Genomic DNA, 19,783 nt, shown 5'->3' on the forward strand with positions numbered 1-19,783 from the left:
TGGATCTGCTCTACACAGTTCTCCAATACCCGAAACATAGTACCAAATGATAACTGAGGCAAAGGCAGTAAAAAGAGGATGGCTTAAACAAAAAGTAGTAATTCTTGAAAGTTACACTAATACTTAAACCAAAAAATGTACCAGCATCACCATTGTTCAAGCTCTTCAGTAGCACTACCAACAGCCATAGCAAGGCATCTGTACCAGCAAAGAAAGTATTGCCTATCAGCTGGAAGGGTGGTAGAACATGACCAGAGACAGATGGTTGCTGAGTAAGACACAGAATTGCTGTCTTAAATGTCAAGACACCTTCAACTGTAATTCTACCAATGAATGACCCAAGGTATCCTGGGGACCTTTTTTAAGTAAGTAAGGAAAGCACAGCAACATAACAGCGACCAATAGATACAGCATGGCAAACAAAACCCTACAAAAGACGGCGACTGCATTTCAGCACAAGGGGTGCGTGATGACCATGTTAATGGCGGGATATAGAGTTCTCAGCCACAGTTGGACAGGCTACGCTCTAACGGAGTCAGTCTGACAGCGCACTCCTGGCATAGTGCAGCTCATCCTACAGTAATCTATAGGGCCCACTCGACACAGCCAACAAAGTACCACAGGGGTCCGCAATTCCTTTATGTAGGTTTTTCCATAGGGGGGACAGTTACTCAATATCATGACTCAGTAAATACACTTGTAGAGGACCCTAAATGTCCCTGGGCCAATCCTCCTGCAGCAGCGTAGAATAGTAAAGTTCAAGATGGTCGTTGCAGAAGGCCTTACCCTTCATCCAGTCTCATGTTTTGGGTCTACCACAGTCCCCCACACGCACAACACCTCCCCCCCCCCCGCCCCTCACCACATACACACACACACACACACACACAGCCCTCCCCTCTTTTCCAGCAGGAGGTCTACTGTGGCAAAGTACTGAATCCCTTTCGGGATTTCCCTAGTGCCTTTCTAAAAGGAATAGCTTAGGTGACTGATTGCCATTTATTCCCAGCATTTCAGACAGTACCCTGCCCTCTCCCAGTAGTCTGCTATCGCTTGACACCGACACAAAAGATGCAGAAATCCAGCTTCAGACGACATACAGCAAAAGTGTGCGCTATAATGAATGTAAACATCTGATGGGGACTATGGTACATATGATGAATATATTTTAAAGTGAGCTTTCCCCTAATGAGTGACGTAGCCACCCATTAGGGGAAAGCTCGCCTGTCAGGCCACCTTAATCTGGCCAATCCGTATTTGGGGTTTAGATACAGTTTCCACTGCTCTCTAGCTTTAAAACGAGGCGATGAGGACAAGGTGACCCCACATATTCTGGTCATGTTTCAGGAGGTGCAGAAAGGGCGATGTCTGCAGAGAAGCCAGCGGACTGCCACAATAATAATCATACAAAAAAATGGCAAACCGCCAACGAATATGGCTCATTTAGACCTATATCTTTGCTAAATGTAGAGGCAACGGTTCTAGCTAAAATATTGGTGTCCAGACTGCATACAGTCATTACTTCAATTGTACATCTTGACCTTATGCCACATAGAAGCACCCATCTGAATTTACGATGCTTATTTGGGTGATGCTTGAAATTAGACAGCAGGGCTAGGACCCAGCGCTGGAAATGTCCCTTGTCGCCAAAATGGCATTCAATAGTATTGAGTGGAACTATATAATCGCAGCTCTTACACAGTTGGGCCTTGGCCCGGAATTCTGTGGTTGGGTCCAGCTCCTCTTCGAGAAACCGTTGGCTAGGGTGCAGGTCAATGGAGCCATCCCCCAAATCCCCTGTTGAAGGGCACAAGGAAGGGCTAGGCTAGGTTCCTGCATTTCTTCTACCTTTTTGGCAACTACTCAGGATATCGCCTCAATTGGTCAAAGTCACTTGTCTTACCACTGTCAGGTGATAATTTGCAGTTCCCTCGGTCCTGCACATCGCCTTTGATGACAGTGAGTTTTCAATACCTAGTGATCCATATAACCTGAGAACCCAGACATTTCTGTACAAAACCTCCTGCAGCTAGAGAGATGGAGAGTGGAGGCCCTATACTTAGGTACTTTACTTCTCTGATATATATGTAGAGGCCACGGTTCCAGCGAAAATATTGGTGTCCAGACTGCATACAGTCATTACTACAATTGTACATCTTGACCGTATGCCACATAGAAGCACCCATCTGAATTTACGATGCCTATTTGGGTGATGCTTGATATTAGACTGCGGGGCTAGGACCCAGCGCTAGAAATGTCCCTTGTCGCCAAAATAGCATTCAAGAGTATTGAGTGGAACTATATAATCACAGCTCTTACACGGTTGGGCCTTGGCCCGGAATTCTCTCGTGTCTGTATCACTTAGTTAATGTTTAGTTAATGTTTGATGCTCACTAAGCGCCGGGACACCTCCGTGTGAGGTAGCTGTTCACGCTCTAGAAAACATAATATTATTATTATTATATATGCTCCAAAACACTCCCTATAGGGTCCCACAGGAGTTCTTCCAGAAAATTGACCATGAAGTCCACACATTCCTGTAGCAGGGGAACACTGCGCATAGCGCACTCCAAGCTTCAGAGAGGGGCATACTTTGTGGGCTGGCAGTTCCAGATATAACTAAATACTACTGGCCAGCAACCTGCTTGTGTTCATTGACTGGGTTTTCACAGACTACTGAGAGACGGCATATAAAGTGGATAGAGAGATGATAGGTCACAGAGGCTATGAAACATCGCTCTACCGGAGAAGGACAGAGTGAGGGCTGCTGCAGCACACCCAGACAGTAGTCAGAGTACGAAGGGAGGCTGCGAAGTTCTTGGGCTGGAATGGTCTGCTCACCAACATGACCCCATTATGAGATAGTGACCTACTTCACAAGGTGGTTGGACTGATGGGCTTCTTGGGTTGGGAACTGATAGGAATAGAACACTTGGGAGATGTCTTGCAAGCCCAGGTCTTCATATCATTTGAAAACCTTAGCCAAGAATTTGAGTTGAGGAAAGTGGAAAAGTATAGATATCTGCAACTAGGGCACACCCTGCGGGAAGACATACTAGATGGGGAACAACTACCTGCGACTTCGCCTCTGGAGGACCTTCTCCTTAAGGAACACATCCCAGACAAGGTGATTTCCATTATCTTCCAGAAACGAGTCAACAACTACCCTGATCATCTAATGGCCTTGCAGGGAGCCTGGATGGGGGATGTTAGTGATTTAGAGGACCATGACTGGGGGGAAGCAATTCAGAATCCACATGAGATAGCGATACGGGCTAGGTTCCGCCTAGTCCAGCTTAGAATTCTGTGTCTATGCAACTGCTCAAGGACCAGACTAGCCAAAATTGGAGGGCTCCCATATCGACGTGCTTCCGGGGCTGTGGCCAGGACAGTAAATTTTATCCTATTCTGTGGGAATGCCCAATGATTCAGGAGTACTGGAGGGGGGTCACCGGGGTCATTTCTGGTGTAACGTCACTCGAGGCAACTGCCTTATGACATGTGATGAGCCGTAAAAGCGCCCCCTACTGATTGTGATTAATGTTCCTCTTTGGGATATTGCCATTTTTCAGCTGCCATGTATGTACTGGTAAGTGAATACCTAGGGTTATACACTTAAATGTACTGTGATATTTGCCATATCTTGACTATAAAATTTGTATGATGAGCATGTTGTGTTGTGTCCTATTTGCACTGTATTTTAAAAAGAGGACTACTAGCTTCTGTGTCCTTTCTGCTGCTATTATCGCACTTTGCACTTTTAGTCTCCTTGCAGGCACCTGAGGCGGAAAGCCGGGTGACCTTAGACCTCTCAGCATTGCATTTGCTTTTCCCCTACCTCTTATACCTTCCTTGCTCGCGCTGCCCTGCCTGCAGTCTCCCCAGCCTTTCAGACGGCACATTGAGGTGCTAGGGGATTCTCTGGGACCTGCAGGCGTGCATTTCTGTGGCGGCCATCTTGGGGGTAGGCAGTTTCACGGGCGGCAGTCTAGTGGTGCAGACTCGCGCCGGACGGCCAGCGACGCCTTAAAACTGCGAGAAGGCAGAGCCCAGGTTAGATCCTCACTTGCCCCATTCAACTGAGGCGGAAGCCGGGTGTGGGCGAGTGACAAGCATAGCGCTGAACACAAGCGGTTTTAATTATCTGATTCACTCGTTTTTAACCTGTTGTGTTGTGTCCTATTTGCACTGTATTTTAAAAAGCTGACTACTAGCTTCTGTGTCCTTTCTTCGAGGTGCTAGGGGATTCTCTGGGACCTGCAGGCGCGCATTTCTGTGGCGGCCATCTTGGGGGTAGGCAGTTTCACGGGCGGCAGTCTAGTGGTGCAGACTCGCGCCGGCGCCTTAAAACTAAGTGCACTCCCCTCCGCGCAGCGGACGCGCGCTGTGGAGGCGCCTAAGGAGCGCCGAAGGAAAGCCCGCCTGCGCCCGTCAGCGTCCCGGAGGCGGCCGGACACTGGCCCGGCTGGTCGGGTGAGCTTCCAGGATGATAAAATATACAAGGGATGACCTTCTTTCCCTTAGGCACACTAACGGTAATTGTCCTAAGGTCTTTCTAAAACCGTCCCGGTCAAATAACAGGTGTTCGGCCTGCGGCTGGCAACCAGGCCAGGGACGTATCGCTTCCCTTAATCCTCCGTCCAACAGCACTAGTTGCCTACTGCTCAATACGAGGTCCTTAGGCAAGCACGCGCTTGACGTCTACAATCTATTGATAGACTCCAGAGCCGACTGTCTGTTCCTGACAGAGACTTGGCTGGGCGAGTGAGCAGGACCTGATATTGCCTCTTCCATCCCCCCGAGTCATGTTATCTACAGAAAAGACAGAGCCAGTGGGAAGGGGGTTGGTGTTGCCCTAGTTATCGACAGGCGCATCGCATGCTCTATTCTTCCCTCGGATAACATCACGGGATGTGAAGTTCTTGCCTTTTCCCTCTCCCTAGCACCTCAGCAATCATGTATAGGGTTGTTGGTCTATAGGCCCCCTGGCCCTACGGGCACTTTTTTTTTGGAAGAACTCCACTCCATGATTTCCACACTATGCCTCCGGTCCAACCACTGTTTGCTCCTTGGCGATTTTAATATTCACATGGACAAGGTGGATGACCCTGACAGTTTTAAGCTTAACAACATCATTTCATCCTTAGGGTTTTTTCCGCACCTTCGGTCCCCTACACACTGTTTCCGCACCTTCGGTCCCCTACACACTGTAAAGGACATACACTAGATCAAATTTTTTCTACCGTTCCGGTTGTCCTGACCTCCCTTGCTCCTGTCCTGTGGTCTGACCACTTCTTAGCGGAATTTGAGATCCCTCTTATAAAAAAGAGCGTAGATAGCGGACAGTGGCGGGAAGCGCTTCCCTCCAGAGCTTTCCATAGAGTCTCCCCAGCTATGCTGTCGAAGGCCTTCGAGACCCACCCATGCCTGCAATCAGGCTCTCTGGAAACGGACCTTGATCACTTGCAGGGTTGGCTGACCCAACAACTTGCAGAACTAGCCCCTCCCCTACCTCCTAGGACACTATCGGTGAAATCCTCTGCCCCTTGGTTTTCACCGGCACTTGCCGACAAACGACGGCAATGTAAAAAAGCCGAAAGAATTTGGCGTAAACACTATGACGCCAGCTCTAAGGAAACCTACAGGGCAATGACTAGAGACTATCACCACGACATCACCGTTAGCAAAAAGGCCTATCTGGCTAGCAGAATAGATGACGTTTCTAACTCCTGCAAAGAAATTTTCAGAATAGTCAAGGATTTTATCTCCCCTCCCTGGTCCACTCCATCTCGTATTCGGAGTCCTGGATCTCCGAACTCGCTGACTTTTTGCCAGCAAAATTAGGACCATCCAGACCTCCTTTGGGACCTTTAACATGAGTAACACTCCCATTTTATGGTCTCTCGATCCCGCTCAGACCTCAACAGGCCCCTCCCTCTGGAATTTTCCTTCACTGTCCCTCCAGTCCTCTTTAGACCTCCTCTCCAAACAAAAATCTGGCTCACCTCTCGACCCATGTCCTGCTAAATTCCTCGCGCAAATGGCCCCCACCCTCAACCACCTCATCAACCCGATCCTCAACCTTTCGCTCAACACAGGTGAAGTCCCTCAGCCTTGGAAACAGGCACTCATTTTGCCTCTGCTTAAGAAAGCCAACCTGAACCCTGAACCCCATGCCAACTACAGACCTATCTCCCTTTTGCCAGCTCTTGCGAAAGTGGTTGAGAAACACGTCCACACTACCCTGTCCCACTTTCTAGAGACGAATGATATATTACACAAATCTCAGTCTGGTTTCCGCTCTAATCTGAGCACCGAAACCGCTTTGCTTGAGGTCACCGACGCGATCAAAGAAACCTTGGACAGGGGAGGAAAAGCTATGTTGGTGTTGCTTGACCTCTCTGCAGCCTTCGACACCGTCCCCCACGACCGCCTCCTATCTAGACTCTGGGAGGTGGGTCTAAGGGGGACGGTGTTTAGATGGTTTAGGTCTTTTCTCTCCAACCGCCATAAAACTATCTGGACCCCTCCTTTTTCTGCCGCGATGCCGCCTCTGGAGGTCGGAGTTCCGCAGGGCTCGATTTTGAGCCCTTTGCTCTTCAATATTTATATGACCCCTCTGGCGGCACTCGCGGAGGAGTTTGGGGCCCAGATTGTGTCGTACACCGACGACACACAACTCCTGTTCACCTGCGACAGGGGCCACGACTTTGACGGGGCGTCTATTCGGGCTGCCTTGAGGCTGTGTTTGACTGGTTCAGTCGTCACAGCCTCAAGTGTAACTCCGACAAATCCGAAGTGCTCTTCTTCGGCTGCCCCGCAGACCCCAGATGGAAAGAGCGGTGGTCTGCCGCCATGTTCCCTCCTGACACCGATTCAGGGGCTGCGAAAAACCTGGGTATTCAGGTCGACAGCCGCCTCTCCTTCAGGGCCCAGGTGTCTGGCCTGGCCGGCAGATGTTTTGCGATCCTGAAGATGCTGAGGAAGTTCTTGCCGCTCCTATCCTTAGAGCACAGAAAGACCACTGTGCAGGCCTTGATTGGCTCGCTCCTTGACTACTCCAACGTTCTGTACCTAGGTCTGCCGGACTACCTCTTATCGCGTCTCCAGGTTGTGTAGAACTCTGCGGCCCGTGCCATCTTTGGCCTCACTCGGAGAGCCAGGGCCAGTGAGCTCCTCAGTACCCTTCACTGGCTGCCCATAAAGAAGCGGATCTCTTTCAAAGACCTTCATTGTACAGCGCCCGCTATCTCCTGAAATGGATCAGTTTCTATCTTCCTTCTAGATCCCGACTCAGCCAGGGCAGCCACTCCTATGATCCGTCGTGCTCGCTGTGGGGACGCTCTTTCAAACATCTTGCTCCCCGGCTGTGAAACGATCTTCCTCTCTCTCTCAGATCTAGCTCCAATCTGCTGGCATTCAGGAAAGATCTGAAGACCCTGCATTTTATGCAATAATACCGCCCCCTCTAAGCTACGCTCTTTTCGCTCGTCCCTTTCCTCCACTCTGGACCTGTGAGGCTCCGACAGCGCCGGGACACTCCTCGGAGTAGCCGTGCGCTATAAAAGCACCCCCATAACATAACATGAGTCGTACTATAAGAGGAGTCAGAAACATTGACAGTGTAGGTCATGGGGTGGGGGGAGGGGGTTCTGGGCAAATGTAGGGTACTATGTCTTGCCTAAAGCCTGAACATGGTAGTATGTGAAAATATCCAAAGGAGTTCAATCGGTGTCAGCAACCACTATCGGGCAGTCAATGAACTGACAGTCAAGGAACAAATCCCCCAGTGTAGTCAGTCACCACGTGTACATGTGTAGGCGCTACAATAATGTGGTATTGACAATGAGGGATGCCAGCGTGAACTTGGTGAATGTCTGCTTGGGAGAGTAAAGGACATGATTGAATCCTCTGCCGAATCCTGGCCCAGGCCAATGCGTGCTGCAGATAGTGTCGATTTCGATGTGCCAAGGGTTTTGACGCAGTGGCTCTGCAAGCGGAAGTAGATGGGTGTTGTCATGTTCATTGGCTATTTTTCCCATGTATGGAGGCGATGTGTGTCAAAAGTATGCAAAATGGGCCAGCTATAGCTCATCCACTACAGGGTTTTTGGTTGTTGTTAACTTTCAATCAGTGACTGTTATTTTGTTTTTCAATTTGATAGATATTCCTTTTTTCCCCCCCATGTCGTCTTCTAACACAAAAATCTGCTATGGTCATGTGGTTGATTAGAAGCTGGAATTTGGAGATTCTAAATGGCTCTTTATAATTTATGGAACAGTCCATTTAGAAGTCTCTGCTTTCTGATTGATGTGATTGGAATTTCATGAGAGATTATAGTGGGTGGGCTATGAGAGTAATGACGGTGTTGATGGCCCAAGTAAACTGTGCCATCCTTAAAATAGACAATTGGTATGTAGGCACACTAGCAAGATAAGAGCTGGGATTATCCTTTTTCTTCTAATGGTTTCTTCTCTTAACGCATTTTATAACTTGTTAATTCATTTTATACATATAGAATTTTAGTTGAATTGTTCTAAGGTTTTAATATGTAGTGTTGAAATTGAATGTTATTTTGTTTTTGGCACGTGTTGAAATTCATTTTGTGTATTTCATTTTATGAAACCTATATATATTTTTTTACAGATGCATGCTATTCCTTTGAGATCCTCTTGGGTAATGACATGTGCATATGCACCATCTGGAAACTATGTTGCTTGTGGAGGATTAGACAATATATGCTCTATCTACAACTTGAAAACCCGAGAAGGAAATGTACGAGTAAGCAGAGAATTACCAGGACATACAGGTCAGATTGGTTTTTATGTTGACTAACTTTTTATAGGCATCCTAAAATGTATTAATAAAATATACGAGAGACTGGCATATTCAATCTCCGATGTGGCTACCTGTTGTCTCAAGCAGGATTTAGTTGCGAGCGAGCCAGGAATGGGAGTACAAGTCACCCCATGTCTAATTTTGAACACGGGATTAATTCTAGCAGGCCCCTTCCAACCTCCTCTATCCTTCAATATATGCCGCCACCCCTCAACTCTAGTGAAATGGTGATTCATGTTCTAATTCTTTTACTGCATGCAAGTCTTCCACAGGGGCTCCTGGACTTTTCAGTTAATCTGACCTGAGCCTATTCCTCAGAATGAGGCTCTTGCTTAGATTTGAAATAAAAATTGATTCCTTTTGGTAGGGCAGCAGCAACAGATTTTGTAACCATTATTTATAGGTTTCATGACCTCTATTGCATCCACCCAATAAATTACCTCCGCGTTTGGGTTTCATTTAAGTGAATCATTTTAGCTGTTTAGCTCTTATAGATCAGAGCATAGGATTTCTTTCACCATAGTCGCTTATTTGTAGATCTCCTGATACTGGAGGGAGTTTTACCTCTAAACAAAATTGCAGTTTTGATGTGAACCTTACTGATCTGATCTCACGTAGTAGAAGGTATGAAACTAAATATTTTCTTAACTGTAAATTGGCATAATCCAGATCTCCGCTGTGAAGTTGATTGTTGCTGTGTTAAAGCTTATAGGCTAATTTGCAGGAGCAAAAACCTGTTACCTATAAGAATCACTTTAAATAGAAAAAAAGAACTTCACGCATTCAATTTGCATTGCAATGGTATATTGAAAAATGGTGAATGAATGAGGGTTACTAAAACTGCACACAATTAGCAAAAAGACGTTTACTTACATTGTTCATAACATGAATTGCAATATAAAATTGTTTAGTTCTTACAACACTTACTTCCTGGAGAATCAGGCAAGTTGCTATTATCGAATAACGAGGATCATGGTGTCTTTTCTGTTGCCTCCATTAACTTATGTTTTACTTTGATTCACTATGTTCTAAGACTAAGTTTTTAGTCATACTATTATTTGTATGTATCCTTTAAGCATCATTTTAAATTGTTCTTAAGGTTTAAATTATTTGCCTATTGTATTAGGTTCTATTGGCAATGACCCGAAATAAACAAAATCATCCTCCTCCACAAACTTTAGTGAGGCATTAGAAAGGCCATCTTAGTTCAGTCATAACAAGTTTCCCAAACTATCCAGGCCAGACAACGTTTTTAATAGAGAGACTGGGAGGATTAAAAATATTGTTTTCAATTCAGTCTCAGAAGAATATCTGCTCCCTGCTTCTGCAATACATAATATAATTACACTAAATTTGATGTGGTGATAGAACATACAAGGATGCTGTCCTCAACCATAGGCTGTGCATAGTAGAGTCTAAAATTAAAGTGAATTGGCATTCTCAGTCTACTACGCGCATCTGAAATTAGTTCAGTGGCGTGGAAGCAGTGGCCAAAAACTTAACTGTGTGCCTAGGGTTTGAATAAAGGTCATGCCTATGTTATTCCCAGCAACCAGTCTGTGGTGTGCATCTGAAAGCTTTGCACGGTAGGTTTTGGAAGAACATGCACTAGGCCCACATCCAGAGTTCAGTGGGGAGGGTTTATGGGGATCTCTGAGCAGACTCCTCCATTAACATTAGAAAAGTTTGAAGAACTCCTCCGGGGTGTCCAATTTTCAGTCGGATAACTGATACAGTGGCTTGAAATACCATTCACTTGAAGTTAACTTCAAGTGTTTTGACTTCTCACAAAGGAAAAGCCATCTGACCCTCATAGAACACGTGTTTTGATAAGCGATTCCCATGACTTCTGTAACTTTCATTCTTATTCTGCTCAGGTCAAATGGACCATTCACATTTTATAACTACGACCCAATTTCCCTGTTTAGTCTCAAAGCTAAGTAATAGATAAACTCATTAACCTTGGCCGCTCAGGTTTCCTAAAGAGAAGTTTTTCTGATGGTAACACCAGACTTTATCATGTAATTGAGAAAGCCCAGAATTTTCCCTACAACTTGTGCAAATGCAGAGTATGCAGTAGCGTAAGTTGCTCTCTCCAGTGCTTGTGTAGTTCCTTCCTCTCCGGGTGGGTCAGGTGGGTTTCTTGTGGTATGACAATATGGACTCCCCTCTTTACATGGGCATACATGTTATATTGTTTTGTCATATTCAAGCCTGAACATTCCAATTAATAAATGAGTAGATCAAGGGGGTTGTCATGACAAGACTGGGGAAAACGTAATAATGATCAATCTCCTCAAGGAGAACACCAGGAAGATGATGTTTGGGAGGGGGGCATTCTCCGGGTGTGGAAGTTGTACAATCCAGTCCCAAAGCTGGCCCGGGGCTGTGATGAACGTTGTCAAGTCTTCGTAGTTAACTCAAAGTCGATCATGACATAAGTACTACCCAGTACTCGCAAGTGGTGTTTTGCCTCATTGAATGAAGGCAGCTGTTGTTGCACTGCTCTAGAAAAGTCTGGGAAAATCATGATCTTTTTATTGTATATAGTGATCTCTCCACTTGCTCATGCTTGGGACAGGAGATTGTCTCTGTCCTTGATGTTCAAGACTCTGGTGATCACCAGCCGATGTCCCGCTTAAATCAGTGGAGATCGCATTGGCACCAAATGAGCTCTTTCAAGTGCAACAAATTGGGATAGGCTGGTTGGCGCCACCTCCGCACAAATCCAGCCCTCAAGGAACGTGACCATGTCCCCACTCTGATCCTCAACGCGCTCCGGCAAGCCATTTATCTGCAGATTGTTCTGTCTGGCTCTGTTCTTAGCATCTTCTGCCCGCTCCTCAAGGACCTTCACCCTATGATTCATTGCTGTCAGGTCTTTCCTCATCGTTTTCACCTTGGGATGCTATTCTTCTGTGGTCCAGTGACCCCTTCAGCCAGCTGACTATGATCATCTTCGAGTAGCTTCTGGTCCACGACTAGTGTTATCAATTTTAAGTTCCAACGCATGTCGTGATTCCTTGATCGCTTTCAAGATAGCATCTACTGCAGCGTTTCTGCAGTTTTCCAGCTAGAGCCCATCTGTCCGCTCCGGTGTTCTTGCGGCGGCGGCCCGGGACTGGTCAGGGTCATTAGTCTCCTTTTTTCTAGTGGCCTTAATCATGGTCGCAGTATCTTCAAAGGTTTAGCTGCTCCTGGAGTCATACTGTCCAGGCTGCGCCATAAGGGATGTGCTCCGCTCATTATATCCCCTCGCAGCCAGTCTTCCCTTTGCCTTAATGTGGGACAATCGCAACAAACAAGAAAACAATATTCCCAATTCAAATTTCTTTATGCCAGTTGATTAAAACAATTGCATAAAACACCAGATTTAAAAACTTCATAAACATGTTATCTGAAAGAGACACGTTAGTGATAGATTCCTTACCTTAGAATAGCCCCAGGCGTCAGACTGGATCCGGAAAGATTTGTGTAGCAGTACCCTTGCGCGTCGGTAGGCGTCGTCTGCGGCTCCGCGTCCGTCGTGGGCGCCGTGATGACGTCGTCAGAGTACTTAGACGCCGCCTCCAGAGTACTTAGACGCCGCCTCCGCGTGCTGACGTCAGTTCTTCTTTTTTCCGCGCCAGCCAGCGCAGATCTGGAAAGAGCAGTTACCGAGTCACTTTTTGACTAAACTTTTGTTATCTTTTTTGATCCACTTCGAAGTCTTTACGACTCCGACGGTGCCGTTAGGGATGCCCGGATTCAAGCATTGCGACGAGTGCGACCGTACCATGTCGGTCACGGATCCCCACCGCCTGTGCCTGATGTGTTTGGGCGTCGACCATGACGACGAGGCCTGCTCCGACTGTCGGGCCCTTTCGAGGAAGGCCAGGCGGGAGCGGTCCGGCAGGCGACTCGAAATCCGCCAGTCGGCCCGCGCCGTGTGAGGTCCCGGTCCCACGGGAGGTCGAGGGACAGGTCGCGGGGACGGAGCCGTCACAGCTCCGGGAGTCGGCGCCACTCCTCCGGGTCCAAGTCGTCAGGTAAGAAGCACAAGAAGTCTAAGAGACATCATCGCTCTTCCGACTCCCCCCGACGCTGCGCGATGCGGCCGGGGGATATGGGTGACACCGCCCACGCGGCTCCTCAGGAGTCGCGGGCGCCGCGTCCGCCCCCATACCCCCCGGTCCCTGGGCTGAACGCGACGCCGGAGTAGATCGAGCGTTTCCTCATGGCCATGAGGTTCCTTTCTCCTCCGACGGGTTCCGCGGCGCCTTCGGGCCCAGTGAACCCGTCTGGGGTCCCTAGTGGGTCAGGGGCTATGACCCCGACGCCGTCGGGTGCTTCGGCCTCGGCGCCTTCGGGCCCGGCGCCTTTGGGCCCCACGATCTCCACACCGCCGGTGCCCTCTGGCCCGGCGCCGCAGGGTACAGCGGCCCCGGCGTCGTCGGTGCCTTCGGGCCCGGCGCCGCAGGGTGCCGCTGGACCCTCCTCGGGCGATGGACCGTCCCCGGTGGACCTTACGACCCCCCTGGGGTCGATCCGTGTGGTGTCCCCTCCGGCGTCGTCCTCGGGCGGCGCCGGCCCCGATGCCTCCTCTCAAACTGTTCCGACGACGCCTATCGGCGCCGCTCTCGACGCAGTTCGGAGATTTTCATTTCTATGAACCGTCCTCATTCTCTTATGACCCTGAATCTCAGGAGATGGGGGAAGAGGAGAATTGGGAGGGGTCTGAGGACCCTCTGACAAGGGAATGTCAGTCTAACATGGACTGGACAGGAGACCTTGGGGAGGCCAGTGGCCTGGACACCTCTCCAGACACTGGATTCGTCTCTCCTCCTACCGTGGCTTCGGAGGAGGGCGCTACATATAGTGTGGTGATGATGAGGGCTGCTAAGGCCTTGGGCCTTGAGCTCCCCGTCGCGGCCGTGAGGACTAACCTCCTCACTGAGGTCCTTAAGCCGCAGTCATGCTCCATGGAGCCTCTGCTGCCGTTTAATGAGGCCTTGACGGACGTTTTTTTGGGCACTTGGTCCAGGCCCGCTACAGGTTCGCCTGTAGATAGGAACGTGGCCAGACGCCACCGCCTGGCCCCGGGCGACCCATGTTTCCTGTCCACCCACCCCACCCCCGAGAGTCTGGTTATCCAGGCCTCTAACTCCCAGACCGCCTTCCCGACGGCTCCCCCCGATCGGGAATCCAAGAGGTACGAGGCCTATGGCAAAAAGGTGTTCTCGTCCCTTAGCTTGGGACTGCGGTCTTCCAACACCGCATGCCTCTTGGGCCGTTACACCCACTCTCTGTGGGAAACGGTGGCGGAAGTGCTGCCAGAGTGTCCGTTGGAGGTACGGGCCAAACTCGGCCAAGCCCTACTGGAGGGCCAGGACGCAGCGAAGTATTCATTCAGGTGCGGACTGGATACTACTGACTCGCTGGGCAGAGCGATGGCTACGACGGTGGCGATACGAAGCCACGCCTGGCTGAGATCCGCCAACTTCTCGGCAGACGTCCAAAATACACTCATGGACATGCCGTTCGATGGCCGTCGCCTCTTTGGCGACAAGGCAGACCACGCGCTTGAGCGCTTTAAGGACTCCAGGGCTACGGCCAAGTCCTTGGGCCTCTCGGCCCCGCACCAGCAAATGGGTGCCTTTCGCTCCTTTCGGGGCCAAGGAAGGGGCGCCCCCACACGTGCCGCCAGCCACTCGCCGCAAACTGTCGTCCAGCGCGGCGGCGGCCGTGGAAACCGCCGTGGAGGCGGTCGGGGAAACAAGCGGAGCCAGTCCACACCTGCCCCCGCAGCATCCACCTCTAAACCCTCCTAGTCCGTGCTTTTCGGCCCATGTGACGCCAGTGGGAGGCAGGGTTCGCCATCACCACTCTCACTGGCGCACAGTCACTTCGGACAGGTGGGTGCTGCAGATCGTCCGAAGGGGCTACTCCCTCCCCTTCGAGACGACCCCTCAAGCCATGCCACCGCAACACCACCGCGTATCGGGGGATCACTTGCGGCTCCTGCAGGAGGAAGTTTCGGCCCTCTTGGCCAAGGGGGCCATCGAGCGCGTTCCTGGGCCAGAAGTAGGGCGTGGTTGCTACTCCAACTACTTCCTGGTACCCAAGAAGGACAAAGGGGGCCTACGCCCTATCTTGGATCTGAGGAACGTCAACGGCTTCCTCCGGAAGGAGAAGTTCAAAATGCTGACACTAGCTCAGGTCTTGGCTGCCCTAGACCCAGGAGACTGGATGGTAGCGTTGGACTTGCAGGACGCATACTTCCACATCCCCGTCCTGCCGGCTCTCCGGCGTTACCTGCGGTTCACGGTAGGCCTCGAGCACTTTCAGTTTACCGTGCTCCCCTTCGGCCTTACCAGCGCCCCACGGGTGTTCACGAAGGTGATGGCGGTGGTCACAGCTCACCTGCCCAGGTTAGGGGTTTCAGTCTTCCCCTACCTAGACGACTGGTTGTTGAAGGCGGGCTCGCCCTAGGCAGTCGTCAACCACCTCCAGACTACGGCGGATCTCCTGCACCGGCTGGGATTTTCCATCAATGTGCCGAAGTCACACCTGTGCCCCTCTCAGAAGCTCCTTTTCATCGGAGCGGTTCTCGACTCGGCGCAGTTTCGGGTTTACCCGCCCGAACAGCGGGTTCGGGATATACAGGCCCTGATTCCGATCTTCGGGCCATTATCCCGGGTTTCGGTCAGGTTGACGCTGCGGCTTCTGGGACTGATGGCCTCCTGCATCCTTCTGGTGCATCACGCACGGTGGCGGATGCGGGCTCTGCAGTGGGACCTGAAGTTTCAGTGGGCCCAGCACCGGGGCAACCTGTCCGACCATGTCCTGATCTCGGAGGGCACTGCGAGACAGCTGCAGTGGTGGGTCACGGGCCGCGATTGGGTCAACGGCAGATCCCTCTCCCTTCCCCAACCGGAGCACGTGGTTGTGACGGACGCGTCCCTTCAGCCTGGGGAGGCCACTTGGGAGAGGCGGAGATCAGAGGACTCTGGTCTCCGGCGGAGTCCCGGCTCCATATCAATCTGTTGGAGCTACGGGCGATTCGTCTGGCACTGAAAGCATTCCTCCCGTCTGTCCGAGGGAGTGCAGTGCAGGTGTTCACGGACAACACCACCGCCATGTGGTACTGCAACAAACAGGGCGGGGTGGGGTCGTGGACCCTATGCCAGGAGGCTCTGCGCCTCTGGCAATGGTTGGAACATCAGGGCATGACTCTAGTGGTTCAACACCTGGCTGGTTCTCTGAACGCCAGGGCGGGCGAACTCAGCCGTCGGTGCTCGATGGATCACGAATGGCGTCTGAACTCGGACGTGGCGCAAGGCCTCTTTCTGCGATGGGGAGAGCCTTGGTTAGATCTATTCGCCACCGAAGAGAACGCGCAATGTCATCAGTTCTGCGCGTTGGAATTTCCAAGGCGGCACTCGCTCGGAGACGCTTTTCGTCGCGAGTGGAGCTGCGGTCTGTTGTACGCCTTTCCGCCTATACCTCTTCTGCCCAGAGTGCTGAAGAAGATCAAGCGCGACCGGGCACAAGTCATCCTTGTGGCTCCGGACTGGGCACGAAGGTACTGGTATCCCGAGCTACTCAGTATGTCAGTCGATCCCCCGGTTCGTCTTCCTCTTCAGGAGGACCTTCTGTCGCAGCAGCAGGGGACGGTCCTCCACCCGAACCTGTCCAGTCTCCACCTCCATGCATGGAGATTGAGCGGCGACAGTTGAGGCCATTTGACTTGCCTCCTGAAGTTTGCAACATCATTCTGGCAGCCAGGCGTCCCTCCACAAAGACGGTATACGCCTGCAGGTGGAACAGATTTGTGGCATGGTGCACAGCAAAGGCTGTGGATCCCCTCAATGCCCCTCTCTCTGAGGTTCTTCTCTTCCTTCTTTCTCTTGCCCAGCAGGGCTCTGCTCTGGGCACTATCAAGGGCTATCTTTCGGCTCTTTCAGCCTTTCTGAGGCTGCCTGACCAACCTTCTTTGTTCAAGTCCCCTATCGTAAATCGATTCCTGAAGGGCATCACTCATACTTTTCCTCCTGTTCCCTTCATGATGCCTCAGTGGGACTTGAACCTGGTTCTCACATTTCTGATGTGCGCTCCCTTTGAGCCGCTTCACAACTGTCCTCTTCGACTTCTTTCTTTGAAGACTGCCTTCCTGGTAGCCATCACCTCTGCCAGGAGAGTGAGTGAGCTCCAGGCTCTTTCTTGTAAGCCTCCTTTCCTTTCAGTCCATCCGGACAAGGTTGTTTTGAGGACTAGGCCCTCCTTCTTGCCTAAGGTGGTCACGGCCTTCCACATTGGGCAGTCCATCACATTGCCCACCTTCTTTCCGCCTCCGCACCCCTCGAGAGAGGAGGAGAGGCTCCACTGTCTGGACCCAAAACGTGCGCTCTCGTTCTATCTGGATCGCACACGCCAGTTCCGGGTGGATGATCAACTCTTTGTTGGGTACGCGGGCGCTAAGAAAGGGAAAGCGGTGCACAAGAGGACCATTTCTCGATGGATTATCATGTGCATCCAGGCGTGTTACTCTTTGGCTAAGAAGGAACCCCCTGTTGGGCTGAGGGCTCATTCCACTCGAGCCACGGCCACTACGACTGCCTTGGGCCGCGGTGTGCCTTTGCAGGACATTTGCCAGGCAGCTACGTGGGCCTCGTTGCACACGTTTGCAAGGCACTTCTGCCTGGACAGTCCAGTCCGGAGGGATGGCTACTTCGGCCGTTCCGTTCTCCGGGACTTTCTGGTGTAAATATTGGTTCGCAGACCCACCACCACAGGGATGGTATTGCTGGGGTATCTATTCTAAGGTAAGGAATCTATCACTAACGTGTCTCTTTCAGATGCACAAGTTACTACTTGTGTAACGATATATCTGTAAGAGACATTAGTTAGTGATAGATTCCTTACCGACCCACCCATCCTCCTCGTTCTGCGAACCGATATCTAGGGTTAAGGTCATCCCCTTTCGGGGCCCTAGTTTCTTGGCACCAGTGTCGGTTTTTGTCATGGCTCTGCGCTTCTGAAGCGGAAAAGCTGTGGCTAAGAACTGACGTCAGCACGCGGAGGCGGCGTCTAAGTACTCCGACGACGTTATCACGGCGCCCACGACGGACGCGGAGCCGCAGACGACGCCTACCGACGCGCAAGGGTACTGCTGCGCAAAACTTTCCGGATCCAGTCTGACGCCTGGGGATATTCTAAGGTAAGGAATCTATCACTAACTAATGTCTCTTACAGATATATCGTTACACAAGTAGTAACATGTGCTTTAAAAAGACTGTGCATCCCAGAGTAATTAATTTGTTTCACACTTTGCCAAAGTTTGAAAACGAAGTTCATGAATTTTACAAAAACAAAAGCTTGTAACTTGAATTAAAGCTACTACTGTGTGCCTGCAGGGGCAGAGCCCCATCCAATTTTTTAGGCAAGTTCTTCTCATTGGTGCGAATATTGGACAGGCACACATAATTGCTCTATGGTTTCCTTGAAATAGCCAAATTCTACAATGCTGCAAGCATTGGGAGTATGCTCCTTTGGGCATTAGGTCTAAAGTAAGAAGGCCTCCAGGGTTGTATAACAAATGATTATACTTTGTAGTTTTTCCTAGAGATATTCCCAAGAAAAGTTGAGTTGTAATGACAGGATAGCTGTTAATAACAGTCAAAGTGTGGGCACATTTTGACAGATCTTGCTTGCCTTCCAGCTGTGATAATGAATGTTCCTGGAGAGATGCTTTTTGATAGAGGCAAAGGCGATTGGGTATTCCATTGACCTTCTGCTTGCAGATCAGCTAATGACACCTGTAGGTTTATACTTTATAGGTTTTTTTCTCGCTTGAGTTCTCAATTTCAAGCCAGAGCAAGTGGTCCAGCGTTGCTGGGGCTGACAAAATTTAACCCCAATTTAAATAATGTTCTTTTCAGGTGATCAATTGCATACCTAAGCCAAATTCCAATCAAAGTTGGTCTGGTGAGGAGTGTTGTGGTAAAAGAAATATGCTCTTGTAAACCATTGTAGTTAAATTGTCAAAAATGTTGCCTCTTTCGCCCTCAGCGCTTCCGTACCATAGGCAAGCATAGGGAGTAATTTTGTCTATGTTACTTTAACATTTGGGCCGACCTGGGGCGTGATGATTGTAAAGCGAACAGAATGTGGCTCTATTTTTCATGTATAGTTTATAGGGTAAGAAAGAGCCTTGGTTGTCGATAAGCAAGTTTAAGTATTTGTGTTCAACTTTCTTACACACTTCGCTGACATTCAGGCCCCAATTTCCGTGAATAATTTTGTTATTCCCCAGAATCATGACTTTAATTTTACAGGTTTATTATTATCTCAGTTGAGAGAAGATAGTTAAGGAGGGTTTTCAACAAACACTGAAAACCTATCTTGATCACTAAATGAACATTGTCCGTATAAAAGACTTGGTAGCGGGCTACCACCTACCACCATACTTTGGAGGATGGGCGTTTGTGTTAGCTAATAATGTTTAAAGATCTGCCCAAAAAAATGTTAACCTGTAATGGTGCTAAAATGCAGCCGCGTTTCAATCCTGTGTCCTTTTTATATCTTACTAGATTCTATGCTGTTCTCTCCAGTTTTTTTTACAGAAGTAAGTCTTGGTATGTACTAGGATCGTTCTCTTAGCAGAATTAGGGGATTACCATACAGTTTTCTGGGTACCAAATCAAATGCTGAATTAAAGTCAACAAAACATAGATAGAACAATGAGGGATTGAGCATGGTTTTGTTGTTTGGTACCCACAGGACTGTCAGGTGAGGCAATGTGCCTGTTCCTTTCCTTAGTCTAGTGTAATGGACCTGTCTCCTGCTCACTGGTCTAGTATACCAAGTCTGTGAATAGTGAGCCTTCAAAATATTTGGCTTTAGTGATAATGGCAAGGTCCCCCCTCCCCCTTAAATATTGGGTTATTATTGGCTCCGAGCCAAG

At 49.7% G+C, this 19,783-nt stretch overlaps 1 protein-coding gene across 2 annotated transcripts in view; it reads left to right on the forward strand.

The window, feature by feature from the left end:
• GNB4 (G protein subunit beta 4) overlaps positions 1–19,783 on the forward strand; it is a 699,556-nt gene that overhangs the window by 512,244 nt on the left and 167,529 nt on the right. For both annotated transcript variants that reach the window (XM_086944371.1, XM_086944370.1), the window contains one exon: positions 8,647–8,809. In XM_086944371.1, the coding sequence (XP_086800497.1) occupies positions 8,647–8,809 (163 nt within the window). The remainder of the gene's footprint in view (positions 1–8,646; positions 8,810–19,783) is intronic.

This window comes from Lissotriton vulgaris, chromosome 11 (assembly GCF_964263255.1).
Source record: "Lissotriton vulgaris chromosome 11, aLisVul1.2, whole genome shotgun sequence".
Lineage (NCBI taxonomy): Eukaryota > Metazoa > Chordata > Amphibia > Caudata > Salamandridae > Lissotriton > Lissotriton vulgaris.